The 22854-nt window shown below is 48.4% G+C and overlaps 1 protein-coding gene across 1 annotated transcript; it reads right to left on the bottom strand.

The window, feature by feature from the left end:
- Positions 1 to 6185: 6185 nt before the first annotated feature.
- Positions 6186 to 12138, bottom strand: C1GALT1 (core 1 synthase, glycoprotein-N-acetylgalactosamine 3-beta-galactosyltransferase 1). The gene is made up of 3 exons (XM_009960919.2): positions 11903 to 12138; positions 9512 to 10179; positions 6186 to 7173 (listed from the first exon to the last, which is right to left on the bottom strand). The coding sequence occupies exons 1-3, from the start codon at positions 12123 to 12125 to the stop codon at positions 6964 to 6966; spliced, it is 1101 nt and encodes a 366-aa protein (XP_009959221.2). The 5' UTR covers positions 12126 to 12138; the 3' UTR covers positions 6186 to 6963.
- Between the last annotated feature and the right edge of the window lie 10716 nt (positions 12139 to 22854).

The following is a 22854-nucleotide window of genomic DNA, read 5'->3' as shown; positions in this document are numbered from 1 at the left end:
CCAGAGCTGCTGGGGAATGCTGGGGTGGGGCTGGGGAGCAGCAGGAGGCCGATCCGGTTCCTCAGGTGACCGAAGTTACCGACAAAGCTCCTCTCCTTGCCGCGGGTTAGGCTTTTGTCCTGGGAGGGGAACGAAATCAGAGCAACAGGGAGCTGCTGGAAGCCAGGTTAGAAATTCAAAGCAGTCAACCAACCACCCTTTTTGACTTCAGGGCGCCGAAGCGGTGGGTCCACAGTTTGGTTTTGTAGAACTGCAGAACGGCGCTGCCCACTGAGGCACCTGCTCCAGCGAAGGTCTGGAGTTGAAAGGGAAGGGAGCAAGCAAGCTGCTCGCACCACCTTCTGATTTAACAAACTTTCCTGCAGGGCTCCCACCTCTATTCAGCTCTAGATTTGAAACCCCACTGCCGCTCAGCTGTGCGAAAAGACCGTTCACCCCCGTTGGGCAAGAGTAAACCAGTAACACAGCGGCTGCAGCAGCGCTTAGCGGGCAGCTGGAAAATCCACGTTCCTTTTAGAAGAACCGCAAAGAATTCCCTCTCCTCCGAGGAAAACATTTTTCGTGCTTCTTTAGCACAACTGGCTGCAACTACAACAGGATTATATGAATCCTATGCATAGGGTTTCATAGGAGTCTGGAGCCTCTGTCCATCCTACCACGCTGAGAAGTATTTTAAGCCTCAAACGATAAACCACGGCTCCAACTCTTGCTTTGGCAGCGACTCATTATTAAAATATGCTGTAAGTTTGTGACGTTACCGGAGGCAGCACAGCGAGCTGGGAGCGTGGCAAGGACGGCGATCCGTCTGGGGCCACGTGCTCCTCAAAAAGCGCTTTGCGGAGGGTGAAACTACCCGTAGGGAAAAAAAAAAAAGAGGGGAAAAAAGATGGGAATCTGTTATAAAAGTCAGATCCCACCTCCGAAGAGGGGAACACCTTGAATACACGGAAGAGCGGACGCTGTCTCATCCCCAGAGCTGCCTGACGCGGCAGAGGAGCCCCAGGTAGAAGGGGGACACGGGGACGTGACGTTTTGGCCAGCACCAGTGCAGACTGCGGCACCCGAGGGAGGCTTCGACCTCCCAGAACAGGGCAGAGCTTCCAGGAAAGCAGTTTTGGGGAGGAAGGGCAGGAGGGGCGGCAGGTTCGCCCCGAAGAGGGGTGTTAGGCAAAGCGGGACACGGGTCCGAGGGAGGCCGGGACGAGGCGTTGAAAGGAGAGCGGGTGGGGCGCCGCTCGAAACCACACCGGCTCCCAGTTCCCCTGTTAACCACAGCGTAGCAGCCTCCCCGCCCCAGTTCCTTGACTAACCAGTGCCGAGAGCACCTCTGCACTTCATTTTTATTGGCATTTCAAGCAGTCTTGCAGGAATATATATTAGAAAGCTGAAAAAACGGAGAGCTCAGGCTACATTTCGGAATTAAATAATCCCTTTTCCTTTATAACGGCCAAGCGCCACCCTAACACCTCGAAGTGAGACCCCACGACCCAGCTGTTTTCCCCAAGTCTGTTACTTTGCGTGTGGAACACTGAAAACGTTCACTGCAGGGCTCCGATTTCCTCCCTTATTCCTCATACAGTTGTCAAAGTCCCTCGCTGCCGAATTTCCAGAACCCCCAGAAGGGCCTTGTTAACGGTGAATCGTTGCCAAAAAAGGAGGAAAGATGCTCAACATTTGGCAGCGGGAGCTGGAAGGAGCGATACACAGACTTACCTTCCCCGCAGCTCAGAACAAATCCAGCCGACGCCGGGCATAAGGCATTCACTTAAATTTCTTTTTTAGTCCGCACTAGCGCACAGAGAACTGCAGGAAAATTCCCTTGAGGCAGCGAAGCTTTCTGGAAGCGAGCAGGTTACAAGAGCTTACCTTCAGGTAAAGGTATTTCCCTTGTGTGGACAACTTCTGGTAATCAACTGCGTGGAGTCTGTTATATATTGGAAAAAAAAAAAAAGATTAAAAAAAAGAGGCAAGCAGAGCAAGCCCACACTTAGGAAAGTTTTTCTCCAGAGTAGTAGCTGTGGTTTTTGTTGTGCTCCAGTGCTCCCATCGCCCCGCAGCTCGCTGGATCTGGTTCAATCCTGGCAGCGTGAGTTACAGCAGCTTCGTGTAAAAAAAAGGCGGCGTTACTCACGCCCGGAACTTCAGAGAGCGTTCGCAGGCGAGGCCACCTCCCATCCCTGGAAGGGGAATGTTCTTCACTGCTGAGCACGACTCTGCGCGAATAGCAGAAAGGGAGGTTAGAGAGCACAACATCTTAACAGGGTTTGGTGGGTTTTTTGCAGAAGAGGTTCACTGAAAGAATAAATCTTTTTAAAAAAAAAAAAAAAAGGTAGTTAATTTTGAACAGTTTCGCTTTCTTTCTGAGGTATCCGCTACACTCGGTCACTCAGGGCTCCGTAGCAACATGGAGACACTGAAAGATCAAGACGAGGCAGAACAAGAGCCTGCTCACGACACTCTGGTCCTCGCACTTCTGATCAGTTTTACACTTAAAAGAAAAAAAAAAACCATCTTTGTTTTCCAGGCAGCTTGCCATTTGCTAAGAGCATAAATCCAACAACAAAAGCCACTGCAAGCGTGAGAAGCTTTTTGAGCTTCCTGGACACAGCCAAGGAAAAAAAACCTAAGGAAGTTTTAATTAGCCTGAAGGGTGCCGCTGTGCTGCACTCCCAGCACACAGGAGGGGTAAATGAAGACAGACGTGAACGGTGTATGAGATAACTTATTTTATTTATTCAATTCTCAACTTAATTTTGATGCTAAAAATTGGTCCAAGGCACTTCAAAGAAGGTATTTAAGAAACAAATCCTTATGGTGATCATTCCAGACAAGTCACCGACTCCTACCTGCCAGGAGGGACACGACTACCTCTAACTGCAAAGGGAAACATTCACAGGTTTTAAGTGGGGCGCACTGTCCAGCAGCAATATTCAATTCTTTTAGAGCATCAATATTCAATTCTTTTGGAACATCAATAACATTTGCGGGGTATTTTAAATACAGTATGGTAAAGCAGAGCAAATTACACTTTTGGAGTTCCACAGAAGCTTTTCTCGACAGAAAGAAGGACAAAACTGCCTCTCCCAGCGGTCCTGTGTGGAGGGATCGATTTTCACCGGTGCGTGCACGATCACCATCAGTAGCAGCTACATCAGAGAAATAACCCACCCTTTTCTGTCACACAAAGGTAAACCACCCTGCTCAGAGAGCCAACTGTTGGTAAGAGGTCGAGCAGCTACTCACTCAAATTTATACTTCTGGAAGCCTCACAGAACAAATGGCAACACGTGAAGAAAAAGTGATTTTTAATATATATCCCCACCAAAGGAAAGCAGAGAAAGTGTCCTTAAAGGCAAGAGGTACTGGGAAAAGGGCTTCCACAAAATGAGAGATGGTGCTGACATCACCAGCGTTTAACCTCCCGAATGAGACCAGGACAGCCTGCAAAAACGAACTGGGAGTGAAAGAAGATTAAAGCTGGTCTTCTCCTTTAATAGTACCCTCCGACGAAGAGCGGTGATCCCAAGGCAACTTCTTGGCATTGTCACCCTTTCTGAACTAAAAGCCACGTAACACGAGGATGAAACGTTCCCCTGCCACGCTCAGTGACCTTCCCACCGCCGAGGGCAAAGGACGGCTGCCTAGTAATTTCAAGAAAAGGAGTTTAAAAGTTGTAGATGGGTCACTGAAATCACTGTAGTGCCAATGGAGGCTTTTCTACAATGAAGAAACCTTTTAGAAACAAAACCAGGAACCCAGAGCAAGAACCAGTATCGCCAAAGAGCTGCTGTGCTCTATCCCCCCCCGAAACACAACCGCCTCCTCAGGCTGCAGAAACACCCCAACTCAGTAAATCCTTTCTCAAAGCACAAAGTCCTGCGCGTGCACTAACAACCCACCAACACCAGTGTATTGCTGTCCCTGCAAAGGACGCTGCCTGCTCGCCTTCCAGCCCCGCCTGCCGAAGCTTTTGGGGGGAGTGAGATGCAACGGCATTATCGCAGAGGTACCAGCTCATCGTCACGGCAACACAATTCGGCAGGGAACAACGGTTCCTCTGTTGTAATCACAGGATGTTTCTAGCTTGTCTGGAAGGGAAAAAAAAAAAAAATTCTTTGCAGTGTTGTCGGAAAGGCAAAAGAAGTTGGTTCAGAGGCCTGAGCGCAAGGACACTTCCAAACAAAGCAAGAACGGACATTTGAAGGAAAAGGCTACTCTCGTTTCTCCAGACGGGCCGCCCACTCATCACAAGGCAGTATGTTCTCAGCCTGATTCCCCCAAGAAATGGAACTTTCTTTCTCGGTTCCCTGAGGTCCTGCACGTTTTGTGGAAAGGGATACTTCTGCCCTGCTCTGCCAAAGCCACGAGCCCCGGCTGGGCAGCGGGCGAGAACCAGAGCCGCTGCTGAGCAAAGGCCTCCCCCCTTTGACTTGCCACCTCAGCAGCCAACCTGTGGGGAGCTCCAGCACCTCACGACCCGCCTCCTCTTGTCCACGAGACTTAGGCACGATGAAACCGAAACCCAGAGACGGGGTAGTGAGGACGGTGAGGAACGCGGAGAGGAGAGGACGGCACTTCAGAGGGCGGCACAGCGCAAACGTGGGATCTGCAGCAAGCACTCAAGGCGAGTTCTGCCTGCTGGGGTGGAGAACCTCTAAATCCCCACGGATGAAGCGAGGAAGAGAGCAGGAAGAAAGGAACAGCCCAGTGGCTGAGCAGATCTTCTACATGGGCTGAACTTACAAAGAGGTTAAGTTGGGCCCTTGATTTCGGTTTAGAACTTCCAGAAAACTTTTAACTGCCTGTTTGAACAGCGCCACCGCGGTTACCAGTACAATCTGGATTTCACAGCACTACTGGTTTGTGCTGCACGTGGGATTAACCTTTAGGTGGCAGAAGGAAGCACCTCTCAGCACGGTACATCCATTCTGGACCAGCATCCCCCTGACTAGAGCAAACCGGAGACTTTCTCCTTTTTTTTAAACAAGTGCAGTTATAACTTTCTGCTGGAGGCAAGGAAGCTCGTGCCCCTTTCAGTACTTCAGAGGCAGCCTTGCTCATAAAAGACCAACAGGTTTAACCCTGCAGGAACTATTTTAGCTAATGCTCGACAGATGAACCCAGCCTACATTCAAGGAAGATGGACGTAGTTATTTCAGCTCCACGAGATATTTCGGTAATTGTCACCACGCTGCGGAGCGATGGGCGGAAAGGAAGCCACGACTCTGCTGTCGGACACAGGTAGAACCCCAATCTCTACAAGAACTGTCTTTGGAGAAAACATTCCAGTACTTTACGGCCACATCCTCTTCCAGCAACATCCCGAAGGAGAGCAGCAGTAAGTAAGGCTGTCTGCTACCACCACGCGCCCTTTCCAGAACAGTGACCGGAGGTAATCAGGTTTTGTCCAAATTCATCAATATGATGAAGGTGAGAAGAGATAAAAAGATGAAGGAACGTCTGTTCAAGTGTGGAGTAAAGACACGCTACACGTCAAGCTTAACCACATCCCCCATACTGCCCTTCACTCAATTTGAAAAAGAGAAAACCAGAAAGATTTACGTTAACTCCATAAAACACAAGTTTGGCCTCTGAAAATTTTTCAGTCATTAAAACACCTATTTTGCCCCACACCAGGAAAACATTTTCAGATAAGAGGCAGAGATACTCAAAAAGCACGGTGTAAGTTAATGCACTGTGAAAGATTCCGGCATTCAGGCTGGCTTACCTGAATAACTACGTACTTCGGCGTCAAAAAGAGTGAAATAACGATCGTTGAACACTTTGTTCTCAAAAAGGTAACAAGAGGCAGATGCAGAAGAAATTTTTAAAAATGGAGGAGAAAAAAAAAAACGTTCAGAAAAGTGAAATCAAGCACTTCAGCCGAATAAACGAGATGTGTGGGGAAGCAGCCAAGTCGGTTTTGCTGCAGTTTTAAAATGGGACTTGTTTGTATCTCTAAAATTTTAATGAACAAGCTAATCTCAAAGTACAGTGATGTGAAAATTAACTGGGAACAACTAATTATAATACTGGCCGAAACCAAGTTATTATAATGCCACTGTAACTTTGCTAAGGTACTATTCTTTCTGGTTCACATGCAAGGTGGGACGGAAGAGAGACTTCTGTTTCGAAAAGCATCTAGCTTAGCTTATGCTGAGAAATTCTGAGATGAACTTTTATATCCATTCGACCAACAGGATAAGTTAAAACAACAACAATCAAAAAAAAAGCCACAGGCAAATACATAAGCAGCTTGCATCACCTCAGCAATTTGCACAATAGTAACTATTTCTGGGTTTTTCCCCTAAAACAGCAGTGATCCAACTTCATATTGTTTTGGACAACAGAGCCTTAAAAATTTTAAAAATAACTCCTAGCAGTGAATTCCATTTCCAAGACAATTCAGATTGACCTTTGGGGTGGCTCCCTGCCGAGTCGCACAACCAGGCTGTCGTTAAGGCAAAGCAGACTTGAGACTCTATTTCCAGGCCTCTCCCTTCCTTACACGGCAAGGTCCACCAAGGAACTTGGAGATACCGGGAACGCTCCAGGAAGCCACCGTGACGTATCTGACTGTGCAGGATCCAATTTCTAACATGAGAGCTGATCTAACCAACACCGGGAAGGAAATAGAGGAGAACAGAAAAAGGACAGAAATACTGCACGATTATCTTTGAACCCGTCCGCTATGGTTTCTACCCAAGTTCTTCCAGATGTCAGCGTACCGGAACAACCTCTTATTTCACAGCTTTAGGGCCCCCAATCCTCACGAGCAGGGCTGCGAGGTCCCGCTATCCCAAACGGTCCGAGCCAGTACCGGACTCTGGCGCGCACGGGAAGCACTGCCGACGTGAGTTCTGAAACAAGAATCGCCACGAGGAATTCTAGTCCACAAGCTTCATGCAGGAGTCTGAGGAGGCTCTTATCCATTGCACTGGCTTTGTTCTCTTCAAAGTCCAATTAATTCTCAGAAATTTTTTGCTTTAGCTTTTGACTATCCGCCGGTGCTTCGTTTTCGCTCTGCTCTTCTGGCTTCTTTGCCACATCAGGATCGTAGCGATACAAATACCCATACGGACGGAGATGATAAATCAAATACTCCAAATGATACATCGTGATGGAATCAACGTAGTGGAATGAAACCGCTAGGTCGGAGCAGCATCCGGGACCCTAAAACACAAAACAGGTCAAAAGAATCGGCTAGAATATCAAAGCACGGCCTGGATTAAAGATCCAGGAAGAATTCAAACACATACCCGACTTCACGGTAAGAAATTCGCTATCATCAGTCACACATACACCTCAAAACGTAACGGTAGGCAGGCAAAACTATCAGACACACTTGCCAAAGCATCTTTCCAAAATGAAGCTGGACAAAGTCTTTTGCTTCAGCCAGTGGAAAAACCAGCTGCCCTCATTAACGTCAGTGGGGTTTTTTTGGCTTTTCCATACTTCTCTACACCACACCGAGCAGCAGCAAGCGGGTCCGACCGCACCGCGTCTCTCCATGGAGCGATACGGGCCTGTCCCTCACGACGGCAGGCAGCCCGAGCGGATCAGCCCAACGCGCGGCTCCGCACGTTACCCAGCCCGGCCAGCCTGTCACCACTGCCTTCCTACACACAGCGACTTGTAACAAAGCCTTTCAGAGCTATTATTTTATATTTTTTTTTTTACGTTTATTCATTTCATCGATGTTATTCGGCATTTTTAAGAGCTAAAAGGTCATTGCTAACACAGTTGTTACAACTTGCATTTTCTAGCTGAAACGCAGCTTTGAGAATGCTTTTCTGGAAGACGGTTTTGTGGGGCGTTTTTCATCCGACTGGATTGCAGAGCTGGCTTAATATTCCAGCTCGAATTGGAACTAAGACCAAATATTTAAAGACACTGAAGAGAACAATTGTTATATAACTTATTCTTTCAACACCTACTAAGTTTGACCAATACAGCTTGTTTTTGACAAAACAAACTATCTTCGTTTTCTACCCAAACACCATTACGGATCCCCACCGCCCCTGCAGCAGTTATGGGTGCAGCTGCCCACAGCCCAGCCACCCGTCAGCTGCAGCCACGGCGACGGCTCCTGCATCCAGCACACTACGGACAGCACCACGGCTGCTTCAGGCCACAGAAATGCTCCAGCGCTGAACACAGGTACAAAAATAGACGCCTTACGGCGAAAAGAACCTACTGAAGAACGAGACTGGTTTTCCCCCCGGCTTTACTGTGTTTAAAAAACCCCCACGTCCTATCGCTGATTTTGGCCACTTACGGTGATCTCAAAGCTTGCTGAAAAATAAAACTTTTAAAAGTGAGAATGCAATCCTAAAACAGAAGCCACGTCACAGATTACACGATCATCGACGCTTCCAACGCAGAACACCTTCAGATGGCCTTAACATCAAGTACTGCCCTGCTCCCCACTCCCTTTTTCTTTTTCTTTTTTTTTTTTTTTTTCCTTTTTTTTTTTTTTTAAACCGGAGATTTCAGCTGCGGAACACAATGGACAAGGTGAAGTTCTCGTAGAAAGAATGTTTCAGCTTGTAAACACTGGGTTTGTTGCCACAGCAAAAGAACTTTGGAAAAAAATTCTCACGCTTGCCTCCGCTCCTACAGAAGGGAGACGAGTCCAACGCAAGCGCGCAAGGCGAACTAATCGTATTTCCGTGTTTGGGTCGTGCTTTGACTTCACTTCTAGGCAACGTTCATTCCGCTGTAATCTTTACCATGGAATCCACTTACACACGCGCTCTAACAACCTGCAGTAAAAAGCCGCCGGGGCTGGAGGCAGCTAACGCTGCACGCGGCTCGCGGTGATAAGAGAAGCGTCGGCAGCACGCGAAGGGGAAAGCGGGCGCCACCGCCCCCCACACCACCGCCCCCCAGCCTCTCCGGTAACTTGGGAGTCTCTTAGACAACGTTCACCGAGAGCGACCACCAGCAAGTCTCAGAAGGAGTTCTCTTTCTACAGGTTTTACGCCAGGTTTGCTGCTGGGTAGAAGGGAAAGGCGTTATCAGCGCCAGGCTCCCTTTCGGCAGGCTCGCCGTGCCAACGCCGCACCGCCAGCACACCCACCCCTTGGGGTGACTCACGCTGGGCTCGGTGCTGGCAGCTGGGTGGCGGGAGGAGAAGCCGGGGACACTGGGCGGGAGACACGAGGGAACAACCCGGAATGGTGCCAGGAAGGTGGCAGTGGTGACGCAAGGCAAACGCGTCAAAAAAAAAGGTCTCTTCGCGTGTTCCTGCCCGCGGAGCACGGCAAACAGCAATCGTAACCCAGGGCTCACGAGCTCCTCGGGAACCCTGAGTGCTCGGCATCCACTTTCAGCTGGTTACTGCATTTAACACGTCTACACACAGGGGTATCACAGCGAATCCCACCGAAAACCTTCTTTCCTACAATAAATCAAGCTGCTGCTGAACTGCTCATTCACACACCACGCGCATTCAGGCACACCCTAACGTGGACTTCCTAAAACGGGTACCAGGTGCCTCAGGACTTACCTCTACAGCAGGGTAATAATTGTAATTCCAGTACCAGAATGTTTTGGGCAGGTATCCTCGGATTAAGTGATGTTCTGGAACGAAGGGATGAAAGGTTTCTCTACCGCTTGTATCCCTAGAGTCTCCTGCTTCCACATTGATGATCTCCATGCATTTTCCTAGTGCTAGGTCTTCAATAGAGGAACTGTGGGAGCACTTGTTCGTTTTAAATGCAGTAACGAACCTCTTCAGAGCTTCTTTGCTCAGAACATATCCTGCCCCTCCGCTCATGTAGCCCTGCTTCACGTAAGGCTTAAACCTCCTTCCAAAGTATATCGGTTGTTCAGGACTGTATTTTGAAAGAAGCCACCTCAAATTGTCCAATATAACGTATGTATCATCGTCTGCTTTCATAAACCAGTCAGCATCATCAAAATAATGGTCATACACATATTGAAAAGCTTTAATAGTCTTCCAGTACAGTTGGTCCCTGCCTTCTTTGGTTTCTAGGCCCACAGTTGGGAAGTCTTTATTCTCCTCAGAGCTCATAAAAAGTATTTTATTACAACGTTGGGCCCAAGTGGCCTTAACATGCTTGGCTTTCTTTTCTAGATTCTGAGGTCCTGTCATGACCCAACACAGTATTTTCACCTTCTGATACAGTCCCTCGGCAACATTTTTATTCTCATCTAAAAAAAAATAAAGAGGAAAAGTTCGAAAACAATATTAGACTTGACTGCGAAACCCACAGCGACCTCCCCCCAGACATTCTGTTTCTAGATCAGAAAAGACAAACAGAGAGAGAAGAGGCTTTTGCTTCCAAACGTACCAGTTGAGGAAATTAATATTAGAATTAGGAAGAAAAAAAACGAGCCTGCCAAAACCAAGAAAGTCAAATTCTTAAAGCTACTTCAGCTTCACGGGATGCAGGACAGCCTAAGAGCCGCACCAAAATTGTATCTGTTCAGGGAGGCGTGGCTGCAGGAAACCTGGATTTGTACCTAAAAACTGTTTGGAGGCAACCTCTCTATGGTGCTGGAGGACTAGTGAAAATTAAGAAGGTGAATATTTTTGCCATTCACAATGAACACACGTAATGATTCCAACACAGAAAGGTCAAAAATCTAATAAGCCCTGTTATACATATTCATGTTAACTGACAAAACCTAGTAACTATTTCTAAAGCAGTAACATATATTTGAAGGAAAAAGCAGATGGTAAGCCAGAAAGAAAGAATTTACCGCCAAATCAAGTTAAATCTTATTTGTAAAAAGTCAGATGAAGCAAGTTGGGAGTCTGTGGAACTAGTACTATTGTTGTGCTAAAATGTTTTTATTTGCAGACAATCCAACTGAATAAACAGAGTTATCTGAGGTGTGTAACACAATGTTTTCCAAGCTGCCAAAGCATTCATTTGCCTCAAAGAAAACAGCTTCGCTTGATACATACAGAGCGATTTTAACTCCTTTAAAAGAACATTCCACGGTGAGATCTGCGTAACTGGTCCTAAAACATTCCTGCTTACACCTTACGCAACGACCGATCAGGTTTCTCCGTCACAATGTTCTGCCATTACACGTGAAACGCTCACAGACTTGTCTGGCAAAGTTTGAAGTTCAAACAGCAAATTACTGATTAACATCTTCTTCAGCAAATGCACGACAGGGCATTTTTGCTCATCCAAACTCGGACGCTACCTGTATTTGGGATTTAGAATGAACCCATTTAATGAGAGACGTGTCAAATGTAAGAGCACGCCTGAAATTTTAGAAGGGTCTACTGTCTTGGGGGGGAAAAAAAAAGCAAAGCAAAGCAAAGCAAAAAATCAGGGTGCAACAGAATTTCTCCGTTTCTGCCTGCAGACAGCAACCTGCGCTCGGACTGCTGCGCAGGCAGCCTGGCAAACGATGCCCTCGTGACCCCCTCTGCCCCCCACCCCAATTCAGACTTTTACTAATCGCGTCAAAAAGCGAGTTTTTCCTATTTGGGTTTTTTTTTTTTAGCTTTATCTAAGAGGCTGGATCAGCAGTTAGAAGTGGTCCAGCACTAGTTTCTTAAAGCTAAAAAGCAGTTCAGCCACGTCCTCAATGCTGGCAACCCCATCTGCTTAGCAAACCCACCACTTGATGTCAACAGCCCATTCGAGAAGCTCCTGCTCCAAACAAGCCTGGATACAGAAGCTGGCCACACGGTTGGGCTCCACGGGAAAAAAATCACTACTGTAATAAAAATGTAAGCAAAGAAAACCACCATTCAGTAGACCTCAGGAGAACCAAATTGTTTAGATGTAACCTGAACGTGGGCAAAGGGAAAGAAAAGGATTCACAGAAATCCTTGGCAGGGACGAAAGCAACATTTTGCAACGCCTGAAAAGGGGATATAGTCTATAAATAGTCGGGTGTAACGAAATACCTTTATGCTGCCCCGAGTCTGCATTGAAATTCATCTGCCCTTGCAGCTGATTGTTATCGGTATCTGCTGAGTGTTGGCCATGTGGATCATTGTGAAGGATGTGAGGCTGGATCTTAACCTGCTCTTCTAGTATAATGCTGAAGAGAAGATAGCACACGAAAAATCCTATTGCTGATCCAAAAGTGAAGGTCAGAAGGTTCATCAAAGACTTAGAAGAGGCCATCTCCTGAAGGTAATACGCTGCCAAAAACAAAGGAAAAAGATTAAGCTTAAAGCTGCTTAACACAAAAACCAAATCTAAAACTATAGGAAGAAACCAAGGGATAAACCTCTGGAAGTAGAGATCTTGGTTCTAGCTCAGATTTCAGCTCCCCTGGGCTTGCAGGGAAGTTTGAGAACAAGAGCAATGCAAATACTCATATAAAATTGTCCAACCGTTGGTAGCTTCAGTGCAAAAAGCCTCTTGTATATTCTTTAGCTTAAAATTATAAAGGACAGTCATAAATCACAACAGTGACTGCACATACAAAACCCATTCGTTATGTTCATACAGTATTTACACACGAATGTATACATTTAAAGTGCAATATCTCAATTACAAAATTGTAATACATGTTAACTTCTGTCCTCTCTTCGTCCCAAGAAATCTGCGCTTTAACAAGCGATACAAAGCCAAAACATGATCAAAGGCGATCTACGTGTCACGATACAACAGGTCATGAGACGCACTTAAACTGCAGGAGGAAGTATACTACAGGAATTCTCTCACAGATGACAAACACAAGCAGATTTTGAAGAGTTATAAAAGCCAATCTACTCTCAGCGTTTCTCCTTCCCCTTTTAGGAAGTACTGAGGATCGGCTTTCACAAGAAAGAGCAAGACAACATTTGAATTTTCGTACAGAAACACCCATTTTTAAAAGGCACTTGGAGGAAGAGGAGAAGGAAACGCATCAGCCTCGAGGCCTCTTCTACATGTCATAAACCTTGCAGTACAGTAATAAAACCCCCTTCGCTTCAGCCACACCCCGGCTCCTCAAACACTAAAGCACTTGCCTGACCATTTTTATAAAATGAAACAAAATCAGCACCTAAATCAGCACCTACGCCTGCATGAAGTGAGCTTTCTACATCCGAAACAAGTGCGAATTTTTACGTATGAAACATTTGCAAACCAGTTTCAGGCTGTTGAGGCCTGAGGCCTTTTCAAACCTTGCCTGGTTTGCAAAGGGCTGAGGCCAAACTACAAAACCATCGGCTGTGAAATACGCGCTGGATTCAAGCCAGGGCCTCGCAAACAAGTGGATGACGTTCCCTCCACCAGGATCGTTCTTAGCATCAATGGGCTGAACCCGCTTTAGCTCATTAGGGAGCCAAAAATAGAAAATGATGGAATGCACAGAGCATCGATGAGAGCCATCGATGAGAAAAGAGCTGCAGCCACCACAACCACCCGTCCAGCCCGCACCCACTGCCCTCGCTGGCTGCGCAGGCTGTTGGAAAGCCTCTCCCCAGGCAAGCTGCGGGAATCGCTCAGCAAAACCTTCTTCCCAGCTTTCTGCCTGCCCGGGGCGCCGAGAGGGCAGAACGCAGGGGTGCCCACGGCCGGGCTGGCACTTTTGGAAATCAGCGGATTTGCTGCGCACGTGCGGATCCGGATCGTTTGAGAGCGAAGCAGCTCGGACGTGGGATACGCTTTTCTTTCCACGCTGCTAAAAAAAAAGGACAGAAAACTGGAAATGCAACTTGCAGCACAAAATAAAAATCAGGAAACTTAAAGGTTGTATCGTATTCACATAATTGTAACTGCGCTTGATAAGGAGCTGCAGTTCTTTCATATGAAAAAGCACATTATGCAATTTTTTAATCACGCGCTGTCTTCCCCCAATTCAGTACTAATCGTGGTGGAGACGAACGATTGCCTTCACACATCTTCAAGTAGAAAATATCAGCATTTGTGACCCAGGCTTTGAAAAAACACCTTGGTTTCCAGCTTTATTTCTGTTGTCTTATGTGCCACTACCTTGAGAAGAAACAGGAGGACTTGGATCAGATGCCTTCCAAAAAAAAACCAACACACATCCCCCCCCCCCAAAAAAAAAAAGGGGGGGGGGGGAAACCTCAAGGTTTTTCAAGGAAAAGCCTATATGCACGAGCAGCCTATGCCACCTGAAAAGCATCCGCTGTACTAAAATTAGTATTTTTTGTTTTCCCTTTCCCTGTCTATCAGCACAAAGTCCCCTCAAAATTTGCAATCCACAAAGGGAAAGGGCCGGGATAAAACTGTGCCTTCCTTCAGCACAGTAAAAGGGGGAGGGGAATAAAAATCCCTGCGTGCACACAGCGTAGCTACCGCACCTTTCAGAAGAAAAAAGGTCTCTGTTGTTCCCCTTCTCCACAGGAGGTGTCTCTTTGCCATGCAATTTCAGTTATCTGCTCTAACAGCTGTTAAAATTACTTTTGCTCGGAGAGAAAAAAAAGGAAAACCACTTGAAAGTAACTGCTGCTTATTAAGCTATGGAATGATGTTAAATTAGATTCTTTGGGGAAAAGAAAAAACTTCGAGTGTACTGGAAATGTTACAAGAGAAAAAAAGCGCTCTCATCACACTGGGCAGCCAGCAGTTGATACGGCAGTATTCCGCAGGCAGAGGGGATTGCTGGGAGCGGGTCGGGGCAGATGCTGCAGCTGTACTGCAGATTTGATAGGAAAGGCCTCTAGTTACAGTTTTCAATCTAAAATAATTTGCTCATTTTTGTATCAGTTTTATACCAACAAACTGGACCACTACACACACGTGTGTGTATCCACATGGCTATAAACTCCATCGGCAGACAGGGCAGGAATCTTCATTTTTTTATCTTGATATTTGACATAAGTAAAGTCTTTCGACTCGCCAGCAAAAATAACCAAACGCTAAAGCGTCAGAACCAGACAACGGCGAAAGGGAAGGTCAGTTCTTACCCTGATGAGCATCCCCACCCAGACTCTTTCATGCCATTTCTCCTCCATACAGGGATTTATGCAGGAGCAAAGACACACAAAACATGCCAGTGTTGAAGGCCAGGCTGGATGGGGCTCTGAGCAACCCGACCCAGTGAAAGGTGCCCCTGGTCACAGCAGGGAGCTGGACTAGAGGGTCTTTAAAGGTCCTTTCCAACCCAAACTATCCTGCGATGCTATGACATAGAGAGGGAAAAGGTAAACGCAAAACCTAGCAGGTCACTAAAAGAGCCCCGTTTTTATTTCTTTTTTCACTGAAGCAAAAATACAGATGCTATTTTAAAAAACCACCTACAACAAGAGCCTGGGTTTAAATTTAAATTACGCTCCACTGCTCTATCACGGCAGCTGAAACAAACACATCTACTGAGACATTCACGCAGGCAGCCCTAGTCACACCGACCAGGCCAACAAACGCCTGAAAATTCTATCACAGCGGTCCTTGTAGATCCGGCTCCAAATTCGAGCTTTCAGCACCCACGATTTCTGCACCTTCAAACTCACAGAAAAGAGTCATTTCCCCGTGTCAGGGGCCGCCGAAGGTGGCAGCCCAACAGAGACAAAGCTGCTGCAATGCCGTGCCCCCAGGTCCAGCCGGTGACGAGGCTGCGGGGTGCATTCCCGCAGCTGCACATCCACACTCACACGGCTGACCACACGGATCAAGACGTACACATCACTTTTTGAACTCGTTCCAAGAGGAAACACTCACCAAAAAAAAAAAAAAAAAAAAACAACCAACCACCCACAACCCCAGTCTGGGATTTTGAAATTTATAGAATGCGGGACATAACTCTGGATATTTTTGTCCATGTGTTTCCTAGTATCGTTCCATAATCGCTTTAAGATTTGATGAATTAGCTATGAGAAATACAGCCAGCCTACACGCTCCGCTGGCTCTTCCTTCCATCCCTTACTTTGGAAGGGAAGGGGAAGCTCGGAGGCCTCAGCGTGAAACAGAACGTGAACGTCCTTTGGGAGCTACGTGACTCGCCACGAAATCCATCTCTACCACCACGTCCTCAACACTCAAGCAACAACCAGAATAATGAAAGTAAAACACGTAGAAAACGTAGCTGGCCGTGCAGCGCCCGAGGCAGGGGTTCTGCTCACCAAGTCCCACCGTTTCGAGGAGCTTTACACGTTACATATCCACGTGCAAGACGGCCGCACCTTCGTTAACGCTGCGTGGGCTAATTACTGCGAACCGCTGCCTGCCAGCTAAGCCCAGGTCATACTTTCCCCGCTCAAAAATAATTTGGGGTTCTCGTGTCACAAGCGCTTCTTCGGAAAGGAACTTCTTCCACCAAAACCTCTTGGTTGCTCCATCCAAAACTATCGACAACAGAAGGGAGGCGTTTTGGTCCAGGTGGGCAGGAACAGCATCGAGACAAGACGCGTAACCCCCCCACACACACACAGCGCAGGGGGGAGGGAAGAAAGATCTTGGGGACCCCCTTCCTCCTTCCAAAAGCTGACACCCTCCTTCAGCAACAAGTGACCGCGTCCAAAGCGTGGCTTTCCAGACCTCTGCCAACCCCTTCTCACCGAAGGGAACGGCGGCGTCACCCCAAGAAGTCCTCGTTACCGGGAGCGGAGATGGACGGGGAGCGGCCACCATTCCCCCCCCGGCACCTCGCTCCCTCCGCCGGGGCTCCCAGGGCCTCGCTGCCTCCCCACCCCCCCCGCTGCAGCGCTCTCCCCCGGGGCCAGGCGGGGGCCGCCAGGCACCTGCCGTCCCCTCACAGCCCGCCGCCCCCCTTCTCACCGCCACCGGGCTGCCACGCAGCGCCCCGTCACCGCACGGCGGCACTTTCCCCCGCCTCGCCTCCCTGGACCGGCGGTTGCCTTCAGAGGCCTGCCCGCCGGCCTTGCCGCCGCCGCCACCCCCACACACACACAACGACGGCCCGGGGCCCGCCGCCCCCTCAGCGCCGCCCGCCCTCACCTCGTCGGCCACCGGGGGCCCGGCGCGCGCTCAGCCGCGCGGCCCGCAGGCAGCCGTTGGCCGCGCGCCGCCGCCGCCGCCACCCCGCGCCGCCGCCGCCGCCGCCGGCACCATCCCGCCGGCTGCGCACCCCCGTAGCGGGGCGGGGCGAAGCGAGGAAGGGCGGAGCCTGCACCGCCCCGCTGGCTGCTCATTGGGTGGCGAAGGGCCCGGTGGGTGGGAGGGGCCACCTCGGCATGCGCATTTAACCCTTTCCCGCCGCGGCGGGCGCGCCGCGTGGCACATCCTCGCACGCCCTGCGGTGCGCGGCCGCCGGTGGAGGCCGCGGCGCCTCCTTCCCCTCCCCAGCGGGAAACACGCGTGGGGACGGGTCCGTCGTTCTTCCTTTCCCCCACCCCGTCCTCTCCGTTCGTCCGCCGGGAGCGCGGCCCCGGGGCCGGGCCGCCAGTAGAGCCCGTGTGGGCAGGGAGGCGGCGCGGCTGCTGTGGGTGAAGGCGGGGGCCCAGGGCCGGAGCTGCTGCAGGGTGAGGGCGGGGATCGGCCCGGTGTGAGGGGTTTGGGGTGTCAGCGTGAGGGCGGGGAACCGGCCCGGTCAAGGGGTTTGAGGGGTGTGGGTGGACAAAACGGCGGAGGGGAGGGCGGGGAGTCGGGCCCCGGAGGGTGAGGCGTCTGGGCGGCCGTGCCTCCCCCTCTGCGGGCACGTCGAGGGAAGCGATGCCGCGGGCAGGGCTGTCCCCCCGCCGCCTTACCTTGCTCCGCGGTGCCGGGAAGCGGCGGGGTGGGTGCGCTCAGGCCCGGCCGCGGAGCCCCGCCGCTTTCCAACCCCTCATCCCCGTCGCTTCAGCCGCTCCGGAGGTTCTGCACTTCCAAAATGCCATTTGGCGACTGGAAGGGACGTTGCTAGGCTACAGAGCCAGCTGAAATCCTTCCTTATCTCCCTGTGCTAACCCTGCCTACCTTTTCAACGTCCGTGACGTTTCTTTCTCGATATTTTTTTTTAGGAAAAACCTATTCCACGCAAAGAGGGATTACAGACTTAAAAGGTGGTTTACATCACAGCGTAACAGAAGGATGATAGCCTTTTGCAACCAGTGAGTAGTTAATGGAGCTCTGCAGTTAATCAGTACAGGTTTTATTTTGTTATTGATTTTTTTTTTAAAGGACTGGGGTGCAGGTACACGCAGATGAGAACTGGTCCGTGCTGAGGGCCACCAGCGTTTCTGTAAATGGACCTCACTGCACGCGCTGCTCTGGATGTCTCGCTGTGTCTCCCCCCTCCCCATGGTTCTTCCAGCCTGTCCAGGGGTTTAGCCCAAACCAGAGCTTTGCCTCTTCATGGCTTTAGGTCTACATGTTAGCTTTCTGCCTCTCCTCTCTCCAAAACAATTACCCCTCAGGGGTTTGCCCTTTCATCCTCTGGTTTTAGTTCTTTTCCTCTGGATGACTGACCATTCCAGAGATGCTGCCTTTTGTACCGGTTTAAGAAGCTCCCACGTGGCTCCAGGTCATAGTTTCTCATTCCTGCCCACGGTTTGCTGCCCCCTTAAAATAAAAATTACAAGCAACTCGGTGAAGGCTATCTCCTTGAGCTAGTGTCACCATAGAAGAAAGGGCAGAAGTGGGGTGAGCACGGTTGTTGTAGGGGGGAAGCTTGAGTGTTTGGCATTAAATTCGACTATAAACAGTGACAAAGACAAGGGAAATTGTAGAGGCTGCTGAAAAAAAGAGAGGTGTCTGGCTTCTCATTTCCCTCTGCCCAAATTTTGATAGGATGTCTGTCCACCCATGTCCAGGGCATGCCTTAAAATGCCAAAATAGATGAAGTGACGTTTCCAAAGCGTCTCATGTTAGATACTGCAGCACGATTGACTCAAATGGACAACTTCACTTTGCTGGGTGAACTCTAAAGCCTCATCTTGCCTCATGGGAGCTCTGCTGCCCAGGACTGTGGCCCATGTGTGTTACATACGTGTATACATGTGCATGGAGTGCTACGCTTTTCATACCCACATGTTCACGGAGCTGTTTCGCTCTGTCAGGCTAGTTTGAAAGGAAAATTTCAAAGAGAAAAGGTAATTTAACAGAAGTTAATCACTGCTTGCCTATTAATACTGGCGTCTGCAGTTTGCTTTGACAAATGTGACTGGTTTGGCCACATCGTAAAGGCTGTTTGGCGTTTTACAGAGATGTTTATGTACCACCTGTACAAGCAGGTTGGGTGCTTTTCACTTGGGGATAGATGAGCAATCTCTGGCAGTTAGAGGAAGGGAACGAGCCCCTCCAAGGAGCTGCCCCAGCGTGTGCAGCGGCGTTCTCACCCCTTCTGCTGTTCAGCGCTGCTTTGCACAACAAACTGGGTGCCTTGTAGAGGGAAAAGCCCTTCTCTTGCCCTGGGGCGGGAAGGGGGAGCAGGCCTGGTGCTGTCTCCTGCTTGCAGGGCCTGCAGATCTGCTTGACCACGGTCCCTTTCTATATAAACGTGCTGCTTCTGCGGGAGACCTCTGCTCCTGAGAAAGCCCAGCAGTGACGGGGGACACGCTGGTCTCGCGGTGATATGGCAGTGAGATTCACATCAGTTACCGTCTGGCTGGGAACAAATGAGAGGGGAATTAAATTTTTAGTAATTTAATTTAAAAGGAAATAAATCCCTTTCATCTTCATGTCAGTATATACAAAAGCATGAGATCCCTCCCTACCTGGGAGGGCTAGCTGTATTCAACCTTCCCAAAGGTGCAGGGCAAAAGCAGGGTGGCAGGCCCTTAACCCCTTCACTCATCACTGGGGAGGTCTTCCTGAGCTACTTGGCTGGGGGTCCGCACCCCGAAGCCCTCTGGAGAGCACCGTCACAGCCTGCTCACGTCGGCTACTGCTCTCCTCGTCTCCACGCGCAGGACTCTGAGACTGCAGGTTTCCCAGTAAGAAAGCTGACGCAAAGTGGAGGTGGAAGGTAAAATGCTACAGCTGTTGTGAGGCTTTGGGATTGGGTGAGTCGCTGACCACACACAGAACATTTAAATATTTAATTGGATATCGAATAAATATCTGCAGTGAAACTGATTCCCTTCTGTAAGCAGCTTTCTACATGCTGACAAGGAGCCAGCTTTACCCGATGGAGTTCTTCCATGGATAACTGTTTTCTTAGCCTTTTGTTCCATTACAAATGGTCTTACCTTGACTCTGTTTACGCCGTTACTCTCATGGATCATTAGCCAGACCGTGAAAATACATATTAGTGAGCGATTTCCATATATTTTGACTGAAAGCTGCTTTTCTGTTCTCTGTTCGCTCCTATTTGGTCAAACAGACAGCCAGATTAAATGTAATGCCATATTTGCTTAGGATGGTTTATAAAAAAAATCCCACTAACTCGACCGTTCCGGTTCAGTGAGGCCACTCTTTTCTAAGGAAGTATTCCCTGTTCTGTGTCAGCTTGCGCACACCCAGACTGCAGCTGCAGGCACACTGGGCCAGATCAAGCACGGGTTAGTATCCACACCTTCCCTAATTGCCGAAGAACAAAGTGAAGTGAACAGAGTTTCAATTGGCCGCCACACCTTTGCCCACTTGACGTGGGACAGGACACTAATTTAGTGCTTCTGGAACAGCCAGAACCATATGCAGAGCTGTAAAACTAATGTATTCATTGTAATCTGCTTCATTACTGCGTGAGGTGAAGCAGATTATAATATAATAAAGAAGTAAGAGGGTTCTCCGTGCTGAAGTGTATCACCCCACCTTCCTTTTACCTCTAAGAACACCAATTGGCTTAAAGTCTGACATCCTGTCACGTTACGGAACTTTACTCACTCTATTTCTTGTACAAACAGTAGTGGAATAGCCCTGTAATAATGCACGTTGCTTATCTGTGAAGTTAGGAGTACTGTCTGCATTTACACAATGCACAATCTATTTGTGTTAATCGGATCTGCTTGCCACAAATAATTGACTTAAAACGAGCCGTTGTGAACTTAAAGATTAGTATTCAGCGTGTGCCAAAAACTTGAGAGGTTCCTTTTGAGTGGCGGAATTGAGGAATCCGTCAGAATAAGGGTCTTGCTAAAAATGTGACGGTTTAAAGAACACTTTGAAATAGTCTGAAGTAAAGGGGGTTTGTTCATTATCAAAATCAAAGAATATTAAACATCTTTGTACTTTGGAAACACCAGGCAGAACGTAATAAGCCATCAATCTGGAAATTCTGCTGGAAAACCACTTCCCACGCTTTCTGCCCTGCCCCAAAGCCTGCTTCAGGACACTCTGGGTTACATCTGTATTCCTACCGATGAAGCAGCACCAGGGACCCTCCTTTGACGTTACCATTTTTCAGCTCGCGCTTGAGGGCTGTGTCGCAGCCCACCAGAAGTGAGATTTTTTTCACATCACAAAACTGAGAAGACTGCTCCTTTTCAGCGCTGCGGGACGCGGTGGGAAGGCAGCGGGGAGCGCTGCCGGGCGGGATTCCCGCGGAGGGACCGCAGCCTCTCTCCGGTCCGTGCTGCTCTTGCCAAGTCGCTCTTGGCGCGTGTTACTCTGTAAACCTTGCCCAGGGATTTTCCTGAGGCGTGCTACTTGGCATGGACATAAATCACAGCAGTGAGTGTGCTGGTAATGAGTCAGCCTCCCGTACCTGCATTTACTTTCTGAATTTATTTATAGAAACGGCCTCAAAAAATCTGCTTTAAGCACTTAAGAAAAATGCATCTCTCTTTGTTCTTGTAGCTGATATATTTCTCCATAGATAAGTGATTTCCGTTTATTTTATATACTCATGCAACTTAAAAGTTAGCCAGGGCAAGTGCAAATATTTTCTCTGTCAAATCCTGCAATAATAATAAAAGAATAAATTCTCTAGTAGTAAAATCTCTAATAAAAGAGATGCATTTCAGAACAGCTGAGGTGTACCCAGCGCTTGCGGATACAGTCTTTGTTTGCCTGTCTCCTACCTCTTCCTGGCAAAAGCAAAGAGGTTCAGGGGATGGTCCTCAGCTAAAAGGAGACTCGGAGTAACGCTGCTAGGAAGCGTCCTTCTTGTATAATTGTATTTCTGCGAGAGCCAACAGAAGACTTTAGTTGGCTCGTGTTTCTTTACTTTTAAAATAAAAAAAATGTTGGAATTGGTATCAGAAATCTTCCTGTGGTGTTAGTGGAAATACCCACGTTATTCTCTGTGATAAGAGATGAGGTTGGCGTTCAGCAAGAGTTAGAATGCAGAACTAACTCTTCTTCTGCTTGGCAATCATTAATTGCTTAATTCTTTTAATCCTTTTAAATTGATACTGCACTTTGAGTTCCTTCAGGATTGTTTTTCTTCTCTTTAGGCTTTCTTCTCTGTTTCTAATTAAGAAGAATTCTCTTTTCTTTACATGTAAAGAGACAAAGCTGTTGTTACAAGTCTGTTGTCAGAGTTTCAGGCTAGGGAAGAGCAGGGAGGAGAGAGATTCCGCTTTACCCTTTGTATGGTAACAGCAACAGCCACCCAAGTTTACCTCTGTGCAGCATCCAGAATTAATTCCTGTGGAAAAAAGCAGACCCAGAACAAACAAGGCGATCGTTTGATGGGTTCAACACTACTTGACTGAACAGAATCAGTGAGATGCCAATGCATAGTGTGACGTGAGCTGTGCTTCAGTCTGTACTCGTGTGAGAAAACGGGACAAAATTACTTTATTAATTTTTTTCTTCAAATAATTGGCTTGGTGCATGCGATAGTGCAGTTGGTTCTTTCCCACGCTGCCAAGTGTTACATTTGCCAGTCGAGTTATTTCCTTGCAGACCTTCGTTGTGCTTGTTCTACACCTCTGTTTCAGCAGGGGGAAGGTTTCTCATTTTGAGGTAATAGCTCGACCTAGTGATGGGAAAGAGCAGCTGCAGCCATGCGGTTTCGCATGGTTTCCCTCTTTTATAACCCAAAGCCCATGTAACTTTCTTTTTTTAAAAAAAAAAAAAAAAATCCTCCTGCAGTGCTCAATCATTGTTATTCTTCTTCCTCTGTTGTTCTTAA

Source organism: Leptosomus discolor, chromosome 7 (genome assembly GCF_034619465.1).
Source record: "Leptosomus discolor isolate bLepDis1 chromosome 7, bLepDis1.hap2, whole genome shotgun sequence".
Classification (NCBI taxonomy): Eukaryota; Metazoa; Chordata; class Aves; order Leptosomiformes; family Leptosomidae; genus Leptosomus; species Leptosomus discolor.
The sequence above is the reverse complement of the archived record's forward strand: the minus strand, read 5'-3'. Positions and strand labels throughout refer to the sequence as shown.